This window comes from Barbus barbus (genome assembly GCF_936440315.1).
Source record: "Barbus barbus genome assembly, chromosome: 23".
Classification (NCBI taxonomy): Eukaryota; Metazoa; Chordata; class Actinopteri; order Cypriniformes; family Cyprinidae; genus Barbus; species Barbus barbus.
In genome coordinates this window covers 3,272,419-3,295,866 of record NC_136751.1, presented here as the reverse complement: position 1 = coordinate 3,295,866, position 23,448 = coordinate 3,272,419, and the positions used below count along the sequence as shown (strand labels likewise).

General features: G+C 35.8%; 1 protein-coding gene across 1 annotated transcript in view; it reads right to left on the bottom strand.

Moving 5' to 3' along the window:
* LOC306842598 (protein Aster-B-like) overlaps positions 1-23,448 on the bottom strand; it is a 58,749-nt gene that overhangs the window by 11,013 nt on the left and 24,288 nt on the right. Inside the window, exons 3-4 of the mRNA XM_079373553.1 lie at positions 10,303-10,516; positions 3,840-3,860 (exon numbers count right to left, since the gene is read on the bottom strand). Of these exons, the coding sequence (XP_079229679.1) occupies positions 3,840-3,860; positions 10,303-10,516 (235 nt within the window). The remainder of the gene's footprint in view (positions 1-3,839; positions 3,861-10,302; positions 10,517-23,448) is intronic.

The following is a 23,448-nucleotide window of genomic DNA, read 5'->3' as shown; positions in this document are numbered from 1 at the left end:
ATCTTGATAACCAAACAGTTTTGACTTGCAGTGTATGGACCAAAAAATGAAGACATTTCTAAATATACATTATTTTATGTTTTACAAAAGAAAGAAAGCAATATAGATTTGGAACGATGTTAGGTGAATAAATTATGAATTTTTGGTGAACTAAAATACACTAAAGCTGGAATGTTAAATTCTGTATGTGTCATCTACTGTATATATCTAAAGTCATAAAAACACCAGTATTGATGTTTGTTAATAATTATCATAATAAAAAGTACTTCAGTTCACAAGAATTTTTCATTAATTGAGTGTCCAGTGAAAGTATATACTCTGACTGGTTTTGCAGTTACTAAAAGGTTAGTTAAAAACATTTTTGAAAAATGTAAAATTAAAATTATTTTAGCATATGCCATTTAGACTAAGAACCTTGTATTGGTTTAGTACACTGATGAGACTTGCCCAACTTTGAATTAACTTCCATTGGGGTTTAAACCAAAATAGACATCAACCCAAAGTTTTTCATAAAAGAAGAAATGGTAACACTTTATTTTAGGGTCTCTTAACTAGTTGCTTATTAGCATGCATATTTCTACAATATTAGCCATTTATTAGTACTAATTAAGCGCATATTAATGCCTTATTCTGCATGACCTTATTCTACATCCCTAATCCTATCCAATACCTAAACTTAACAACTACCTTACTAACTATTAATAAGCAGCCAATTAGGAATTTATTGAGGGAAAAGTCATAGTTAATAGTGAATAAGTGTTCCCTATTCTAAAGTGTTACCAAAGAAATTTTAAATGTTGGTAACCAAACTGTTTAAACTTAACCCAAAAGCTGTAGAAAACATTGAATAATTTAGATGACAAGGATGTAGCAAAAATGTGTGCTGATAACAGCGGTAAAATGAGAAGACAGTGCAGGCCTTTGTGTGACATATCTGCTCTGGGTCTCTTCCTATTCCTACTCTTTGTTTATTAATTTTCTAATTTTACCCCGAAACTAACAAGAACAAATGGTAGCAGCCTTATCACCCTGCAGCCCACAGAAGCTAAGCAGGGTTGAGCCTGGTCAGTACCTGGATGGGAGACCTCCTGGGAAAACTAGGTTGCTGTTGGATGATGGCACAGTGGATAAGACACATGCCTTTGGTGTGAGAGACCCGGGTTCGAATCCACTGTGAGACACCAATGTGTCCCTGAGCAAGACACTTAACCCCTAGTTGCTCCAGAGGCGTGCGACCTCTGACATATATAGCAATTGTAAGTCGCTTTGGATAAAAGCGTCAGCTAAATGAATAAATGTAAATGTAATGTAAATGGATGAGGTGTTAGTGAGGCCAGCAGGGGGTGCTCACCCTGCAGTCTGTGAGGGTCCTAATGCCCCAGTGTAGTGACGGGGACACTATACTGTAAAAAGCACCGTCCTTCGGATGAGACGTTAAACCGAGGTCCTGACTCTCTTTGGTCATTAAAAATCCCAGGATGTCCTTCGAAAAAGAGTAGGGGTGTAACTCCGGCATCCTGGCCAAATTTCCCCATTGGCTTCTGACCATCATGGCCTCCTAATCATCCCCATACACTGATTGGCTTCATCACTCTGTCTCCTCTCCACCAATAAGCTGGTGTGTGGTGGGCGTTCATCCAGGTGGATGCTGCACATTGGTGGTGGTTGAGGAGATTCCCCTCCTTCTATGTAAAGCGCTTTGAGTACCCAGAAAAGCGCTATATGAATATAATTAATTATTAAATGTGTTGTGAAATTGCTACCTTAAAATAAGCTAATTCATACAAGCTTTGCTCCTATAAAGAGTCAGATGCTGTTAATAATCAGCACTCTCTCGTAAACCAAACATCCCGGAGCCTAACTGCAACACAGTACAGCAGCCGACATTCACTCCGGTGGTCCGTCGGGCTCAGAACTCACATGATGACGGTTGAGATGTAATCACAGAGCTCTCAGGGCCATGGGAGATCATCACTGCCCATACAAACACACACAGACAGACTCATACACTCCACAGACAGCGTACATCAGAAATGCAAAGTCTAATTACTGTGACTCTTCAATGCTGCCTCCATGCAGGCCCTTGTGAAAAAGAAGTGTGCTTAATTGTAATGAATGCACACTTGTAGTGTTTTTCAAATCTTAACTACACTTTTAAAAAAATTGTACTTAATATAAGATTAATAAAATAAAAGTGTATTTAAAACTTTTTCCATTTCATGACCGCTGTTTTTAACACTTAAGCACTTAAGTTTAGTTTTTAAAAGTGCACTTTTTAATAATTAATCAGATTAAAAGATTTAAAGAAGTATGCTTATTTTATTGTGTTGATTAGCATAATAAAGCACATGTGACGAACTTGATCATTTTAACTGTAGTGCATTATTTGATATTACATTTAAAGTTGCTATATTTTAAAAGTACTAAATTACAAATATTTTAAATATGTGACATATGTTTTTCAATAGAAATGACATTTAAGTATATATTATTGTAGAAATAAATGTTTGCCAGTACATTAAGCAGTGACACTTTAACCATATTTCAAAGTCATTAGAAGTAATAATGAAATTACATAAAGATCTACTGAAGTCCTACTTAAGTGTGTCAAAAAGCACTCTTAAGTTCAACTAATTGTATTAAATATCAGTTTAAATAGTAGAACATTTAATTGTGAATAACATACAATTAACTGTCTTAAAACATCACATTCTGTTCTCACTTATACATATTCTTTTACGTATATTATTTCAGTAATATTAAAAAAAAAAAGTGTACTTCTTTTTCACAAAGAGTTATTAATGCCATGCATCCTGTTTTTGCATTCGGTTTAGTAAAGTTAATCAAGGAAGGTGCAACGATTAGATCATTAGATGATCACACACATGCCAAAGCCATCATTAGAACGACAGAAGCCTTCGAGACTCGTTTCAGTCCTCATACTGAACGTTTGGGGAAGGCTGGTGTGAGAGGGAACAGAACGTGGAGAGTAAAACCATGCTTACTCTGAGAATGTGCTGTCTCTCATGCTAAAGAGAAAGAGAGGGGCAGACAAAAAAAAAAAAAAACAGAAAAAGAAAGCAAAGATTGAAGGAGATATTGTGGAATGAAAAGTGATTGAAAGAAAGTGTAAATCTATGCTGTCTTGTGGCTGTGTATGCACCTCAGAATATATTCATATTTAAATATGTCATTTTAATGGGAATATGAAATTCTTTTAGAGAATTTTCTATGCCAAACCATGTAAGATAACACTGAATTTTAAACTTGACATTTTAGAATCATTCAAATTCTGACACTATGTGATACACAACAATGTGAAGAAAGCGGATGGTTGTTATCGGTCATGAAATATGAGGAAATTGATAACAAGATCGTGAGTCAGATAATATTTGCAGCCAAACCAATGAATGCCAGAGGAAAGAGCAACACATCTGTAAATCATTACAGTAAAGGAACAGAAGAATTCTACTGTTTGATGATCGAACACGTCAATGTTCACATCTGACACACAAATACACAAGTAATTATATACTTAAAAATCCAAACATTATAAACAATAACTAAATTAATTTCTATTTTTTTATATAAAAATGATGAAATATGAAATATTATGTTAAATATTAAGTGAAAATTAGATTTAATTATTACATTTAATTAAATTATCCTGTTCCCTTGCCCAAGACATGTCATGTCACAGTAACACAAAGAATGCACTGTATGGTGAAATTGATAACTGTTTATATTTCATGGTAGGTGGACACACAACCATTGATACACACACACACACACACACACACACAAAAACACACACATTATTAATAGAAAGCATGACTTACGTTGTACCAGCTCTGGCTTTTCTGAAAGAGAAGGAAAAGAAAATGACTACATTAAGGAGAGTAGCTATGCAGAGCATTATTTGCATACGCCCCTCACAGCGAGTGTATATTTACAGACTGTGAGGGTTGGCCGAGGCCCTGTCATGTGGCAGCTGGTAAAGTCTGCTAGACTGACATTTCCCTTCACCGGATAATTACACACGCATACATCATTTGTTCTTTCCACAAATAGTGTGAAACAATGATAGATGGTTAAATGAGCAGTTTCAAAGCTGATGGGAAAAAGACAAATTCACACCAGCATAAACCAAAATAGAAACTTAAAGACACCTTTAAGGGGGTGTTTGTGTACAGGGATGAACTGACATCACTACCGCTCTATTTATAACCCAACACAGTCCAGCTCAGTCTAGATGAGCCTGAATGTTGTTTCACTCAGGCCAAACATTCTCTTACAAAGACCCGTAAAACTATTTCTCGTAATCATGACGTTATATCTCGCAATGTGAATTTATTTCTCGTAGTCATGACATTACATATTGCAATGTGCCTTTATTTATTATAACATATCTCGCAATTGTGACAGTTTCTCCTAATTATAACATTAGATCTCACAATGTGACATTATTTCTCATAATTATGTAATTATATATTGCAATGTGACTTTATTTCTCAGAATTATGACTTTATATCTGTGCAAAGTGATTTTATTTCTTGTAATTATGGCATTATACTGCAAGTTGCAATGTGAATTTATTTATTGTAATTATGACATCGCACAATTTGACTTTATTTCTCATAATTATGACATTATATCGCAAAGTGACTTTTTTTCTTATCATTATGAATTTCTATTTTGCAAAGTGACTTTATATTTTATCCCTATGATTCTACTTGTTATTTCGCAATGACTTTTTCTTGTAATTATGGTATTATACTGTAAATTGTCATGTGATTGTATTTCTCATAATTAAGACAATATATCCCACAATGTGACTTAATTTCTTATAATTATGATATAAAACACAGTGACTTTATTTCTTGGAATTATGGCATATCTCGCAATGTGATTTTATTTCTTGTAATTCTGACATTATATCTCACAATGTGACTATATTGCTTGTAATTCATAGATTACATATCGCAAAGTGACTTTATTTCTCATAATTATGACTGTTTTTCTCTCAAAATGACTTTATATTTCATCGCTGTGATTTTATACCGCACAGTGGCACTTTTTATCTAGCAATATGTTTTTCTAGCCTAAACATGAACTAAAAGGACAAACCCTTTGATATATCCCACCCAAACTTCCTGTTTGTACATGGATGTACATCAAAACAGGACATAAATTAGCATTCATTGAAATCCTTTCATGGAGTCACTGAGGGCATGATTACAGGCCTAGTAAACAACTCAGGAAGACATGGGAAAAAAGTCAGCGTTAACAGAAAAGGTGATGTGAGATAGAACAAAAGCAATCCGCATTATAATAATAAACTTTTCTTCATTAACATAAACATATCTTCTTTACTACAGACCACCATCTAAATGAAAAGAAACGGGGAAATAACTTGAGGCGGGAACAAAATCTGATGCTATTAATTTGAAAAGGTACGGCACATAATGGGCTCCCTTGTTTTATAGTCTAGGTTAAAGTGAGCAGACAAAATGACAAGAAGCGTGTGTGAACCGATACGCCATTCAATTAGCCTACTACCCCAAACACACTGTGTGTGTGTGTGCTACTTTGACAGATTAGCTTGCACACAGCTCTAGTTGTGTGTCGTTCATGACCCTTTAAAGCCCATAGATCAACTCACACAGACCTGCTAACACATATACTGGTCTATTCCATCAAGGCTCAGGGATTGGATGGTTTAATGTGGGCTAATCTGATCTAAACTCAAGAGAGGTGTGAGACAGGTCTCTCGTGTGTACATGTGGACAGAGAGAGAGAGAGAGAGAGACAGATGAGGAAGGGATTGGAAGAATAGTTGAGGGGTGCTACATGTGTGAGTGTTAGTTTAGGAGTCAGGGGTTAAGTGAAGAACAACATGAAATGCTTACTTTAATCAGGTTTAATCTGTCATACTGTAAAGCAATGAAAACAGAATGAAAAAGAAAAACAAGGAGAAACTGGAATCTCATTTAATGCATCCAAAATACTGTTATCCAATGTGACTTTGAATGCATGTTTGTTCTAGAAATCGAACCCATAACCTTGGTGTTGCTAGCATGCTTTACTAACAAGCTGTCTACCTAAAAGCATTTTAAACACACTCCCATCGTGGATTATGCAGTCTTGTAATATCCATTATTTTTAGCCTAATTACAAGGCTTTATTGCTAAATAAGTAAATAAATAAATAAATGGAATCAAGAGAAATGTCTATAATAAATAAATCCAATGCAATCCAATGGTGAATAAATCAATAAATCATCAATATATGCCAAACAAATTCATTAAAGTATTCTAACTAAATCCAATCTACAAATAAGTTTAATTAAAACTACTTAAAATGCATATGTAATGTGGGTTTGCAGGTGCTATATATACATTATTTTTTTATGTATATGACAAATATAATACACTATAGATGACCCTGCGTATGAGTTGGCATTCTCATGATTGGTGCTTATGAAAAGTGCAATAATTCTGATGATCTATTTTTTTTAAGTAACCAGTTTAACCATCATCATGCAGCTCTAAGTCAAATACTTCTTACTTTATCTCTTTAACCTATTATCATACTATTATGCAGAATCATAAGTGACAAATATGCCTGCTAACATGAAAGCAGATGGAGAGAAAGGAGTCTATGCGTGTATTTGTTTAAACAAAGACTTGGATACACTCTTGCATTCACACAAACAGACAAGAGTCAGACAAGACACATCAATAACAGACTACAGATCGGCCACTGGAACAGGAATACAGACACACAGGGTGAGAGACTGAGTGAATACAGAACAGAAGAGAGAAATGCTTACTTTGGAAAGTCGCTTGTGAGACTAGCATGCATCGAGGAGAAAAACAGAAATCAGAAAACGGAACACAAATCAGAACAACCACAAACAGCGAGAAGAACATGATAGTCAAGTTTAGATCAAAGACATTTTACATGACATCAGCAAAAGTATCAAACTCTAGAAAGAAAGAGTGCAGTGAGTGTGAGAAATGAAAGGAACCAGGCAGAACAAGCGACTATAACAGCTGAAATGAGACAGACAGACAGAATGATGACGTGAGCTACTCTGCACTCGGTGCACTGCATTTATTACAAATCATTACACATCATCTCTCCATTCATTCAGCCACCTGTTTAATGACACCCGTCTATTCATTCATTCATGCATTCATTCCCACATGTGAATGTGATTTTTGAGTTGTCTTACAGACATTGAAATCTAAATGAACAAATCATCTGCTGTTTGGCTTGATTTTGTTTGTACTGAAGAAAAAAAAAAAAAATATGACAGATGTCTTTGAGATATTCTTAGGAAATTATGCCATTTGAAGGTGTTGTGTGTTCCCATCAAGACAGTGTTCATTTTGACAGCAAACTTTGATTTAGTTTTAGTCATATTTTAGTCATTTGAATTGTTTTTAGTTTTAGTCGACTAAATATCATAATATTTTAGTCGACTAAATCTACAGTAAATTTAGTCGGCTAAAATCTAATGGGTTTAGTTACAGTGCATTTATTAATTATTTCTCTAAAATTTCCAAACTCATTATATAGGTTTGATATTAAGGTTGTATCATGATAGACACCGATTTAACTGCGGTGACACACAACATGCCTTTATGTTAAAATGAAATAAAACCACTTCTCATAAAGAACAAGAACATGGTCTTCTTTTTAATGAACTACCAATGGTTATATAGGATAATTATGCATTCTTTATAGGAACTTGTTTACAATATTCTTCATTCTTTCAAGCAGACATATTTATTTCTATAAATGAATTTAAATGAATCTTTAGGGCTACTAAAGTTTTTCAGTCAAGACCAGTGAGTGATTTTCTGTCTTTCTTTTGTTGCTTGATTAACATCAATGCCACAGACAATAGCAACTTAATTAGACTACTATCCCTTTAAATCCGAATGCACAGCTGCAATGGATGTAATGTACTGATACACGTTCTCCCTACTGTTTACGTTCACTTAAGACGTAATTGACTGTGTTTATGTGAATGCTCGTCAAAACGGACAATTCAACATCATTTTATGTGTAATTCTCTGTTCATGTGACGCGAGAGGCGCTTTCTGTGTGTGTATGTATGCTTCAGTGTCTGCGGTCAGCAAACCGGACCGAATCGAGTTCTCTGTTGCGTTGTCAGATTTAACCATATGTCTGCTCTTCTCTTTTTCTATGTACACATAAGGCCTATTTCTCTCAAATATTGTTCACAAATCTGTCTAAATCTGTGTTAGTGAGCACTTCTCCTTTGCCGAGATAATCCATCCACCTCACAGGTGTGGCATATCAAGATGCTGATTAGACAGCATGATTACTGCACAGGTGTGCCTTAGGCTGGCCACAATAAAAGTCCACTCTAAAATGTGCAGTTTTATCACACAGCACAATGCCATAGATGTCCCAAGTTTTGAGGGAGCGTGCCATTGGCATGCTGACTGCAGGGATGTCCACCAGAGCTGTTGCCCGTGAATTGAATGTTAATTTCTCTACCATAAGCTGTCTCCAAAGGCGTTTCAGAGAATTTGGCAGTAGATCCAACCGGCCTCACAACCGCAGACCACGTGTAACCACACCAGCCCAGGACAGCTGCTGCAACAGTCGGTTTGCATAACCAAAGAATTTCTGCACAAACTGTCAGAAACCATCTCAGGGAAGCTCATCTGCATGCTCGTCATCCTCATCGGAGTCTCGACCTGACTGCAGTTCGTCGTCGTAACCAACTTGAGTGGGCAAATTCATGGCATCTGGCACTTTGGAGAGGTGTTCTCTTCACGGATGAATCCCGGTTTTCACTGAACAGGGCAGATGGCAGACAGCGTGTACGGCGTCGTCTGGGTGAGCGGTTTGCTGATGTCAATATTGTGGATCAAGTGGCCCATGGTGGCGGTGGGGTTATGGTATGGGCAGGCGTATGTTATGGACAACGAACACAGGTGCATTTTATTGTTGTGCCATTCATCCACGACCATCACCTCATGTTGCAGCATGATAATGCACGGCCCCATGTTGCAAGGATCTGTACACAATTCCTGGAAGCTGAAAACATCCCAGTTCTGAGAACATCTCAGTTACAACCTGATCAACTCTATGCGAAGGAGATGTGTTGCACTGCGTGAGGAAAATGGTGGTCACACCAGATACTGACTGGTTTTTGGACCCCCACCCCATACAGTAAAACTGCACATTTTAGAGTGGTCTTTTATTGTGGCCAGCCTAAGGCACACCTGTGCAATAATCATGCTGTCTAATCAGCATCTTGATATGCCACACCCGTGAGGTGGATGGATTATCTCGGCAAAGGAGAAGTGCTCACTAACACAGATTTAGACAGATTTGTGAACAATATTTGAGAGAAATAGGCCTTTTGTGTACATAGAAAAAGTCTTAGATCTTTGAGTTCAGCTGATGAAAAATGGGGGCAAAAACAAAAGTGTTGCGTTTATAATTTTGTTCAGTGTATTAAAGTAGTATATTCTTATTTTAAATTGTAATAATATTTCACAGTTGTACAGTTTTTACTATGTTTTTTTAATAAAGTAAATGAAGCCTTGGTGAGCAGAAGATACTTCTTTCAAAAACATAAAACAATCTTCTTGTGTTTTCTATTACAATGCTACAACTAGTATTTTCAAATATTTTGAAGTATTCAGTAGGGTTAATTTGAAAAGAAATCACAACAAATAAACATTTTCCCGTCACTTTTTAAATCATAAATGGCACTGTTTCCTGAGAATCAGCCTTCTTTGAAGTTCTGTAATTGTATCTGAGAGTGAAACTCTGTTTGGTTATGAATGTATATGTTTACACTGATTCCTTCTGCTTCAGCCTTTCCTGACTGCATATGTTCATATAAGACATGAGTGTTTTGGTGAAAGATGAGGTTTGCTTTACTGTCTGTAACTACTGCACTTGAGCATGAGATAGATTTGTTTAAACAAATGTAAGGTCCCCCTTTAACAGAATTTTAATGTGAAAATAAATATGTAATACATGAATCATATCTTACAGTAATATAATAGACCTGCATGGGGAAGACTGCTTGCAAAAATAGATTATTGTAGAACTATGCCAGATGGGTTGGACACATGCTATGATTGGACAACAAAGGGTAAACTAGCAGGTACAGTAGGATAAGGCCGTTCCACATAATTAAGTGCATCATATCCAGTACACAGCAGGTTTCCCAGTGGAAGTGATGTTGTAGAATGACTGGGGTTGGTGGAGAACCAGAGAGTTTGGATGAGGAGGAGGACATACCTTGGAGTTCTTGCCCCCGCTGCGTGTGGACTGGCCAGAGAAGGTGCGAGTGACCAGCTGCTCAGGGGTGGAGGGGGACTTGGAGGTGTCGGACTGCTCTGAGCCTTTCTCCACCATGGTGTCCGTCTCGACGTTCTGCAGAATGGGAGATCGACAGCGCTTCCGCAGAACCGGAGAGCAGGCAGGGGAACTCCGATTAGAGTTACTGGCAGTGCTGGAGAGACGAGAGACAGACAGATCAAGACTATTGTTTCAGTTTCTCACAGAGCGACAACTTCAAACTCTGGAAAGATCATTTGGCACATCATTTCTTTGTAACAGTCATTTTATATCACATTATAAAAATACTCATTATTTTAGGTGTTTGGAGTTTCCAAACAACATTAAAACTACCTATTAAAACAACATACAAAATATCTTCATTTTACATATAAATACACATTTTATATATACAAACAGTATGCAATAATCACATATTCATTGTATAATAAATATATATATATATATAATTATTATACAATGAATATGTGATTATTGCATAATGTTTGATAATGTACTACAATAAAACTATGTGCAAATAGTATCTGCCACATAGCATCAAACTACTACAACCACTGTGAAAAAGATAATACTGTTATTTTTTGTTTATGCTTTTATTTTAATTTAAGTTTTAGAACTTATGTTGTGTTTTTGAGGTCGGGTGATTGGGGAGGCCATTCCATGACAGACATGATGCCAGCTGACTGTTTCCTCTCCAAATAGGATTTGCACAGCTTGGAAGTATGCTTGGGGTCATTGTCTTGTTAGAAGGTTTAGGAAGGTTGGGGTGTTTCCAAAGTTTTGGAGGGCAGTGTATATTATTTATTAAGTTGTAGTTTTTAGTTTTAACTTATTGAGAGAAATGCTGCCTTGGCAACTAGCTGAAATAAAACAAGTTTATATTTTTAATATTTTATTTCATTTCAGTTAATGTTTATTTTACTTTAAGTAATGGTTTAGTTTTAGGTTTAGAAAATAATAATAAGAAAAAAGACTGAGAAAAATACCTCAGTCACATATCTTAACTAAAACAGATTTATTTAAATAAATACATTAAATTGAATAAAAATGTAAAGTATTATCATATTAGTAAATTAAAATATTTTAAAATATGTTATAAAATATTATATTACAAATTATATTTGACCAAGCAAAAGAAAACTCAAGTGACACATCAAAATAAACTCACTTCAAACACCAATAACCTAAAAGTCCCCCACAAATGCCACTGATCAACAAAAGTCCACCTTATAAACTGACCTTAACAAGTCCACCACAGACAGACTGATGTCATTATAACAGACGCTAATACGCACAATAAACAATCGATAACAAAGCCAAACAATCAAGCCAAAAAATCAGCACAACTTCCAGGAACTCCAGACATCAGCCTGCATCTAAAAACACAGTTCATTTAAGACAATGATCTAATCAAATTAACACACACACACACACACACACACTCACGTTTACATAAATATATAAGCACACTGCATGCTGACTTGTCCCTGTGGATGCTCGACTCGCTCCGGTTTCCAAAAGGAGCAACCTGGTCACATTATAGGCTCTTATGCAACGTCTTACATCACTACCAGCCAATCACAATTGTAAAAAGAGGTCACTACACTATTCTACAGTTTCAGTGAGGCCTTGAATGTGTGTGTGTGGTCTGATCACAGTGATTAGAACAGATAGCCGCCCGCTGTGGCCTGTCAGGTGCACTGCTGAAGATGCATGCAAATCATAGCGTCAGACTAGCAATCTAACAGACAGCAGGAAATCATTGCTTTCATCGATTTTACATGCCAGGAGCAACCTAGGGAGGTAGAATAAAATGTTTTTTTTACTTTTTCCACATTCGCAACTGTTTCTTAACAAACTTAAGTATACATTTAAATAATGGTGCGTTCGAGTCATGTCGGATAGATCGTATTTACGAGTATTAACAGCACTGCAAAGTCTTGTTACGGGTGGGAAACTCTAAATTTTCTTTAAGCCCAGAGTTTCCGAGTTGGGGGCGTGTCAGTGAGAAAATGTGTCAGATGCAACGGATTCAGCCAAAGACTATAAATATGCAGCGTCTGTATTGATGGTAAATTTGTTGAAATTAAGAAAATGATAATTTTTTGGGTAAAGTAAAATAAAACTATATAAGTTACATATACAAAATATTATATTATTATAGGTTAAATATTTTAAATGTACAAAATTGCAACTTCGTCATTACAATGTGTAATTACAAATATATTAAATACATGGCCTGCAAGTTTCAATATGACATTAAAGTATATTTTAGCTTACTATAAATGCTTGTCAGTGCATTCGGCAGTAGCCAAATAATTATGAAAAGAAACAAAGATGTACTGAAGTCCTACTAAGTGGATGAAAAGAGCACTTTTAAGAGCAACTAACTGAATTTAATATAAATTAAAACTGTAATTGTAACATGCAATTACTGTAAACTGTAATTAACATGCAATTAAGTGTCTGAAAACATTACATTCAGTTCACACTTAAGCATGTTTATTTAGAATATTATAAATAATCATTAATAATTCCCCGAACGAATCCATCTGAATCAACTGAATCAATAGCTGCTGTTTATTTAGTGAAGGATTCATCTGAATGATTCAGACAGGTTCTTCCAGAGTTTGTGAGTCTTTCTGAATGATTCATTAAAAGAATCAACTCATACGTTTGTAAATCGAATCAAACTGAAGACTGCATTGTAAGTGATTTTAGGTTTCTATCCTTGTGTAGCTATTTAGTCCATCGATGATGGCAAAACCTGATATATACAAACACACACACATTTATTTAACCATCTAAATGAGGACATTCCCTAGACTTCTGTTATTTTCATAAACAGCTACTTATAAATACAATAACCTAACCCCAACTTAATGCTAAACAAAAAAACTTTATGAAAAAGCCTTAACACTTTCTCATTTTCTTCCTTGCATGTATTCACCAACCAGATCTCAGAAAAAAATACTTCATAGTGGTTTGTTCCATCCCATTTTAAAAGGTAAATGTATGAAGGAGGATGAATTTCTGTTTGTGTGAGACGCAGTCAAGCGGAGAGGGCTGGCCATCCTAAATAATGGGAATGCACACACACACGCACACACACACACACACACGCACACACACACACACACACACACACACAGTGCCAGCTATTTTCCTTTCGCTGTAGTTCTGCCATGACTGAATATGTTTCCATGGAAACAGTCAGCACAGGACTGGCCAAGTTTGGAAGTGGTTGGGCTCCACAGTGAAGAGGAGAGAGAGGGAGAGATGGTGGAATGTTAGATAACAAACGCAGGCGCACAGCGGAGCAAATGTGCTTCGATGATGTTGTCAAAAATGTGAGAACCAATCAGAGCTTTCAGTTCAACATCCAAACACAATCAGATTGACAGGAGCACAACACCGTGGCGATGTGTGATGTGTGTGTTTGTGCGAGCATGACACCATAGTTCTGCTGTGTTCATGTTGCTATGGTAACAGGGCTGTTTTGCAATATTCAGAGTGTGGTGCTAAATATAACAGCTCACATTGTCGGCTTTCCTCGTTTGACTCAACGCTCTCCAACAAAGACATTTCCATTCATTCATTCATTCTCTGACGTTTATTATGGATTCCAACAAAATATCATTGTAACATTTTTTCTCTATTTTTTATTTTGAAGGAAAGTGGCAGTAACAAAACAGCTTTATACAAATAAATATAATTCTATCCCATTCAATCTCCACAATTTTTCTATGCTTTTTTCCAGTCATGTTTGATTACTGGATATATATATATATATATATATATATATATATATGTGACCCTGGTCCACAAAACCAGTCTTAAGTGTCAATTTTCCGAAATTGAGATTTATACAATATCTGAAAGCTGAATAAATAATCTTTCCATTGATGTATGGTTTGTTATGATAGGACAATATTTGGCTGAGATACAACTATTTGAAAATCTGGAATCTGAGGGTGCAAATACATCAAAATATTGAGAAAATCACCTTTAAATTTGTCCAAATGAAGTTCTTAGCAATGCTTATTACTAATCAAAAATGAAGTTTTGATATATTTACGGTAAGAAATTTACAAAATATCTTCATGGCACATGATCTTTAGTTAATATCCTAATAATTTTTGGCGTAAAAGAAAAGTGTATAATTTTGACGCATACAATGTATTTTTGGCTATTGGTACTCAGCGACTTAAGACTGGTTTTGTGCTCCAGGGTCACACACACGCACACACACATGTGTATATATATATATATATATTATTCTCATTTGTAAGTCACTTTGGATAAAAGTATCTGCTAAATGACTAAATGTAAATTTAGTATATAGTACGTACAATACATACATATAGTATAATATACAATAATTTTCCAAAATGTACCTAAAAAAAAAAAAGTTTTTTTTTTTTTTTGGACAATTCTAGGGGCCAATTCTCACTATTAACTAACCATTAACCACAAGTTTTGTCGAAACTCCTAATTTGCTGCATATTAATAATTAGTAAGGTACAGTAGTTGTTAAGTTTAGGTATGGGGCAGGGTTAAGGGATCTGAAATACGATCATGCAGAATAAGCCATTTATATGTGCTTTAATAATCAGCTAATTTGCTAATACTATGCATGCTAATAAACTACTAATTAATAGTGATAACTGGTCCTTAAACAAAAGTGTTATATAGTTTTCCAGTTTTGGAAATCTCAATTGTAGGATTTCTACTATTTCCAGGATTTTCATGCCTGAGGGACCCTATATGGTATTTAGAAGTTAGCAAAATAAAAATAAAAATAAACAATACACTGATTTCAGATAAACTTTCTTCGGGACAAACAGCCACCTTTAAAAAGAATGATCTCACTGTCGCTTTATTGTCAATGGACCCCCAAATGTCTATGGCCTTTCTCTGAACTGTCACGGGTCCAAACAAGAACAGTCCTGTCCAGTTTGCCATGGGAAGGACTGTAGGCTGTTCCGGAAGGCTCTGTTTTCTCTGCAGTACTGGCTGAGCGTGAATAATGACCAACTGCCAGGACCCCTCTTACACACACACACACACACAGACACACACACACACACACACACACACACCAAGCTCTAAAAGTCTGCTGAGAGAGGAAACCAGTCAGGCTGCACCTTACATAAAATACTTTTCTTTGTCCATTAGCAAACTTTTTTTTTTTTTTTTAGCAAATAGCAAAAAGTTCAGAACAAAAAAAAAAAAAAAAAAAAAAAAAAATATATATATATATATATATATATACACACACACACACACACACACACGTATATATATATATATATATATATATATATATAAATTATTATATATTCTTTAAAAAAATCTTGTTTTAAGAATGTTTACATCTTGTAACTGAAAAACAAGTCTGAAAGAATGCATGTGTTTATGAGTGCGGTTGTGCACTTTTACTCTCAAACAAACACTCTCAGGTTTAACCATGAGACAGATCAGACCTCTGTCACTCAACCTGTCTGTCTGTCTGTTTCAGAATGGAAATGTAAAAAACACTTGCTGCTAATATACAGCTAAAAATACAGACCAAACAACTATAGCTTGGTTCATCTTAAAAACACATATTAACAAGAATACATGCACACACCACTATCAGAGAAAAAGTACAAAGCTGTCACTGCGGCAGTACTCAGTAAAAAAGCTGAAATGGTGCATATTACTGTAGTATTTTAAAAATACATATTTGTAAGCTACCTAAAATGTACACATTTGTACCTTTTTAGTTAGGATAACTAAAGATAGCACCCAAGTGACAGCTTTGAACTCTGTATAATATAAAACATAAAATGTAATACAACATTTCATTTATAAATTAAAAAAATAAAACACACTATAGATAGATAGATAGAGCTTATTCAAGTCAGAAATACTATTTAACACCACTGAATCAAACTAAACACATTCATATCAACAAAATTAATTTTCATGGTAGAAATAGCACTGCAAGGTAACAACTGCAGGTTGCCACTTTTTATAAATAGATAGCTATTAGTTTACTATATGTAAATTTGAATGAAAATGCAGTGATGTAAACAGATGTGAGTGCTGACAGACAGATGGACACACACACAGTGTGGGAGTGACAGAAACCATGTGCCGCACCCTATTCCTGCTGCCGAATCAAAACACACACACTCACACACACCCCCCCACTGCCAGACAGAGAGAGAGCGAGAGAGAGACAGGCAGACAAGTGACGGAAAGAACCCAATCTGCATTAAGAGGCTTAGACGAGAGCGCGTCGCTCTGAACCTGTTAAATAATGAGGCAGCGATTATGTCGCCTCGGCGCTCACACACAACACGTCCCATGCAGAACCTGCACAGAACAACATACACGTCTGTCAGGACTAACCTGGCTGCCATGTATCACGCCTCCACCGCACTCTGCACCACTTACAGCCAAGGAGAGATGGATGGATGGAGAGACAGAAGATGGGGAGGACAGAGGCATTCCCAAACGGATGAAGAAGACGGTATGGAGGATGAGCGATCGGCACTAGAGCTCTGTCTGCGAGAGTGTCTCTCTCCTCATGCTGGCTGCAGCTCTCTCGCTCTCTCTCTCTCTCTCATCTAAGAGATCAGGGCTCGGGAGACGCTACGTCTCGCACACCGTTTGGAGGAGGTGTTGGAGAACGACGACAGAGGGAGAGATAGAGAGAGAGAGAGAGACTGAGAGGAACGCTAGAGGAAGAGTAGGTGAGAAAATGATGGAGACAAAACCCAGTGTGCGTGAGAACCAGAGAGAGAGAGAGAGACATGCTTTCTGCTGGCTTGGTGCACAGAGCCGTCGGCTCGTTAATTATTCAGTCTTGATGAAAGAAACAGATCTGACATCATTCGCTTTCAGTTCACTTTACAGACCACACGCACACATAAAAACCCACACACAAATAGACACAAGTTCACAGAAGAGTCTCTAAAAAATTAGGACGTGTAAGATAAAAAAAAGTCTTTAAAAATTAAGATTTTTTTCTTGTGTATTTACAGTATGTTGGTTTCATAAAATTTTGAAAAACTTTTGTATATGTGTGAAATAAGAATCAAGTAAGCAGTACTGTATTTTCAGATTAATTTAATACATATCAGCGGACAAGGTACACTGAAAAAAAATGATACTGCATTTTTTAAGGTAAGCGGTCGCAAACTATTTATTTTAGCTACATTTAATAAAAAAATATATGTTGAAAGTTAGTCAAATTGAGTAAATTCAATGAACCATTTTTATTTCAGTGTAAAAACTACAAATATCATCAGTTATCAAGCATTATTAGTATCATAAATGTCCCTGGGATTTTTATCACCTGACATGTGGTCCTGCACTAATATTGCCGTTTCATGAAAATGTTCAATTGTTTTGCGGTTTTGTTGTAACATGACAACAAAATATTTTGTATTTTAAATATTACTTTCAAATAAAACTACTACTATTACTATTACTACTTCTTTTTAATACAAGTGTTCATTTAAATTCATTCAGCAATGCATTTAATACAACTTCACCTTGTCAAAAATAGCATATAAAAATGTACTTATTACAGAAAGAATATTCTTTAAAAGTACATGATATGGATGTAATGTTATCACACACTTAATTGCATGGTATTTATTCAGTACAACTGTGCACTTTTATTGCATTAATTATGCCTTGCAATGCACCTTATAATGCATTGTACAATCTCATCAATAATTATAACCATAGTTAATACATTATAACACTTATCAATACATTGTTACACTATGCATTTTATAATTATTAATGACAAGATGCAATGTATTACAACACACATTTTGAATAATTACACCGCATTATACCATTTAATAACTCTTTATAATGCATTATACATAAAGGCTTTAAGTAAAGTGTTATCAAAATATTTCAGTTCAATAACAAATTGATCTGAGCACAAAAATTAATGTCACATCACTGACAATAGCCTGAAACAAATAGCTTTTGCTCTTTATCAGGCTTGCTGTGACCTTTTTTGACCTTCTGAGCTTGAGCAAACCAGCAGATTTCTCAGAAAGATCAAATTATTAGCTGATCTTATGAGAAAATCCCACAATTAGTTTTACTGGCTAATTTTCATAGTGATCCTAGTAAATAAGTTCCAAAAGTTCAGTATTTATTTATCATCAGGTATTAAAACACAAACAAACAAATAAGTAAGTACAGACAGAATAATCCCTTTCTAAAAGTACACGGGACAACAGTGCTTCAATTTGGGGCCAGTTATGCTGATGATTGGTCATATTATGGTCTGATGAAAACTGAACCCAAACAAGCAGATCTTTCAGAACCTGTGAAGGGATTCTCATACCGTCTCCCTAAAGCCACAAAGGTGTCAGATTCATCTGAGCACGACAGAACATCAGTAGTGCTTGATTATTCCTGTAACGGATTGCCTCGTGCGGCAGAATATGAACTTTATTATATGAAGTTATTTGGACAGAAACGTTTCTCTTCTTTACTTAAATGGCCTGTTTTCTGGTTGTTCAGTAAGCAACACTGGAGCATTCCAGTAAGAAAGTGCAAAACTGAAAGGGGAGGGGGGTGGTTCCTACAGTAAGAGTGTTGAATCTGAAGCATGGAGACCAGTGTTCTGTCACCAGCTGCTTTTGTTCTATTTACAGCGTTTTCATGGCAACTTGGCCTTGGCAGGACTCAGCCGGGTCGGAAGTTCCTGCCGACGGCTGTTATCACAGAAGAGCCACATCCATGGTGACAGCAGCAGCCGTTCACATACAGGATATGATGAGGTGCGACGCAAACACCAACAACCTCAAACACACACAGCACACACCTGGAAGCACAGCCCTGCACAAACACACTCACTAATACAACCGGTAAATAAAGCCTCCCACAGGGGGCGCTCCTCTGAAACAACACACTCACTAGAGGAGGACCTCAGATGAAACATCAACATGGACCACAAAACCAGTTACAAGGGTCTTTTTTAAACTGAGATTTTATACATCGCCTGAAAGCTGAATAAATAAGCTTTCCATTGATGTATGGTTTGTTAGGACAGGACGATATTCGATACAACTATTTGAAAATCTGGAATCTGAGGGTGCAGAAAATCTAAATTTTGAGAAAATGGCCTTTAAAGTTGTCCAAATGAAGTTCTTAGCAATGCATATCACTATTCACAGTAGGACATTTACAAAATATCTTCATGGAACATGATCTTATCATATCCTAATGATTTTTGGCATAAAAGAAAAATGGATCATTTTGACCCATACAACGTATTTTTGGCTATTGCTACAAATATACCCGTGCTACTTATGAACAAAACCATAGAAGGAAAAACAGGAACAGAGATGAAACGGAAAAGACAAAACTCAGGTTCAAACTGCTAACAATTAATTGCATTAGTAATCAACTTTTATACGTAGTTATCGTTATAAAATCGTTAAAAAATTTATCAAAAGTGACAGTTAATACATTTATAATGTTACAAAACATATATTTATATTTCAAACAAATTATGTTCTTTTGAACGTTCAGGACAAAATGCATTATTGTTTCCACAAAAATATGTAGCAGCACAGCTGTTTTCAACATTGATGATAATCAGAAATGTTTCTTGTGAAGCAATTGTGTTTCCAATCCAATATATGCAGCCTTGTAGAGCATAAGAAAGTTTAAAATCTTACCAGCCCCACACTGAATGGTAGTGTGTGTGTTTGTGTGTGTGTGTGTATGTCCAAACAGGGACATCTCAGAAGCCTTGTGCTACTGCCAGTTATGAGCAAGGTCATTCCCACGGGACACACTCAATACATCAGCAACGCCGAGACAAGTGGCCTCCAATGGCAACACCACGCGATCTCATTGGCTGGAGCAAGCAGGACTGATCTAACTCAGCACTGATGAGCTCACACAACGCAATTCAATTCAGTCAAATAGCCAAGTGAACGGCACAGAGGAAACCAAATCTATCTTTGTGACAACTTGGAGCCATAGTAGCTCATTGGAGCTGCCAACTGGGTTCAGTTACTGGTACGGCAGGAAACTAGTTCAGTAACGGTAAGTGGTGGAAAACTGCCTCCTGTTGATTATACTGTGTGTGATGTAGTGATGTACAGAACATATATATATATCTATAGCATTGATTGAAAAACATCCCTCCCTTAAACAAAGGAAGTGTGTCTGATTGTAATGAATGTGTACTTTAAGTACACATTCATTACAAGTATATTTTTTAAATGCTCTACTTGTACATGTAGGTTTTTTACATTAAAAAAGCTTAATACTCAGTGCAGGTGAATGTCTTTTTCGCATAAGAGTGAGTTATAAATAGCATCCTGATCCAACGGAAACCATGATTCATCCTAAAAAACACAAACAAAAAGTGAACCCCCCCAAAAAAAAACAATACTATTTTAGTAATTGTAATCATATTTTGGAACCCATTATGAAATGGCTTTTTTTCTCTCTTTGGTACATGAAACATGGAAAAAAAAAAAATTATGATCTGTTTGGACACAAAAAGAGGTCTGACAGGTTTAAACCTCTGAACCCTATCAATAAACACTCATGCTTTTACCAAATGAGTGTGCAATACTCACTCAAAAGAGAGATGGCATATGACAAAACAATGACCAAAGGTGAAGAGGTTCTGAAGAAAGAAAAGAAAAAGGTAAGCGTGTCTTGTTATGACAGGTCATTATACTGCATCTCTGCAGTTACTGACGTTATTCTGATCGATCATATGGCATGTGCTGTAAACAACACAGTGACCTCATTAGTGTTCTAGAAGTCTGGTGTGATCTAACACGTCCCGTGGTGCAAGATTATGAAGTGTTAGAGCATTAACTGCCACATTAATACCAAAAAAAAATAACACAACAATATGCAATGGTTCAAAGTTCAGAGCAGCATGGAAAAGGGAAAGAGGCCAAAATAAGCACAAATTGAGTCAAGGTATTTTGAACATTTGCAGTGTATTTAGTGCATATATGTACATATTATTGTTTCAATGCAGATTTTTATATTTCAGTCTTTTAAAGGCCTATGAGACAAATCTGTCAGCATTATAATTTCAATACAATGTATGGCAATATAATATAATTTAAATATTTTTTGTATATAATATATATTTTTTTTTCAAATGGCCATAAATATTATATGGCTTGCATGCATTTGCTTTTCATATATTTTAAATCATGTTTGCAATTTTTGCAAGCCTCTTAACATTTGGGACTATTAGTGATACACTTATTTTAACCAAAACCAAAATTAGTTTTCATTTAGCCAGACACCAAAAATAAAGTTTTAAATAATCAATCAATCAATCAATCAATCAATCAATCAATCAAAGTTGCTGATAATTTTGTGCATCACTATTTGTGACATGTCTACTTTTATTTGTGTGGATTTGTTATTTTATTACATTAAATATAATTATTATAGTAATAATATCATAATATTAATATTAAATATAATAATAATTTTATTGTTAAAATCAAATAATGTATAAAAATGATTTAACATTAAATAATTAAAAATTACTTCATAAAAATTCGGTGAGCATGCACAATGCTGTAAGTAACAGGACTGCAGAATAGGGTAGCTTATGACCAAATGTTGATTTATAGTTGATAAAGTGTGCATATAAAGTGCTACTGACCATCTACACATCACCTTTACTAATACCAAATAGATGGAGATTTCACTTTTAAAAAAAAAATATGAATCTCTTTATCCACTTTAACAATGATACAGTCTCATAGAGGACTTAATTATGGTTTAAGATAAGATGTGTTTAGTCAGTCAGTCTTTATGAATGCCTGTCAATCAGTCTGTAATAATGATAGCACAAACCCTGCTGTTTTTATGAGAATAGATCCTCACTCAGACTCCATGGTGTGCTGCCCTATTTAAGAGTATGACAGAGCGGTCATTTAGACAGGAGGAATAGGGAAGGGAGCAGCAGCGTCTCGAGGGAAATCAGAGGGATATAAAAGACTTCCAGTGCAGGTGACAGAGAGAGAACAAGAGAGAAAGAGAGAACAATCACACTGTTTCCCAAAGAGCCAGAGATCTTCGGACCGAACAGAATCTGATAAAGTTCATAGACAATCAGTTTCAGCTCATCATCAATTAGAAGAAGACAGAAGGTGCTCTACTTATTCCACAAGGAGCTCCGGAGAAGACAAACGTTTACAGGTCCTCTTATAAGTCAGCTTAAAGGAATAGTCCGCCCCATTTAAAATATATATATATTTTTTAAATGCTGTTAATTTACTCATCCTTAGCCCATCCATGATGTAGGTGATTTTTTTTCTTCATATCACGGAACACAAAAGTAATCTCCATGGCTCTTGATGATATATGAAGGTCTTATGAAGCGAAACAATTGGTCTCTGCAAGAAACTGAACATTATTTACAACATTATTACCTGTAATTCAAAGCGATCATTTAACTTCTTAAGACCTCCGTAAGGGGTCAAGGGTACTGATTGATATGCTTTTTTGATTCTCAAAGTGACTTGCATTTATGAACTACCAAGGCCCGCGGTTTCAGCTGAAAAATTCAGCTTCTTTACTGTTCTGCTCAAGAAAAATAGTCACATCTTGGATGGAGCAGCACATGCAGGCGCTCTGGTTAAATCGGACAGCTCCACTTCAACAATCAGCTGTCCATCTCTGAGGACTCTTATAAAAAGCTCACTGTCACACACCTGACACACTTCTAACCAGCTGGATGGATGTTAATCAAGGTAACCCTGCAACCCTGTGCCAAATGAGCTGGAGTCAAATCAAGCCCTGAAGCATTGACAGAGTTGAGAGGAGCACTTTACTGCTCAGAGGTCCTTAATCATGGCTCAGGAGGGGGTAATGAGAGTTCTTACTTATGTAAAACATCAACTTGGTCTCGGATGTTTTCTCTAGAATCACATAAGAGACAGAAAACTAGACAGAAATGAGAATTATGGGCAGAGCAAAGGTGTGAAGTTGTAAAACGAATATGTATAGCAGAGTTTCAGTGACTTTATTATGGGTAAAGTGTGTTTTTGTTGTTGTTGTTGT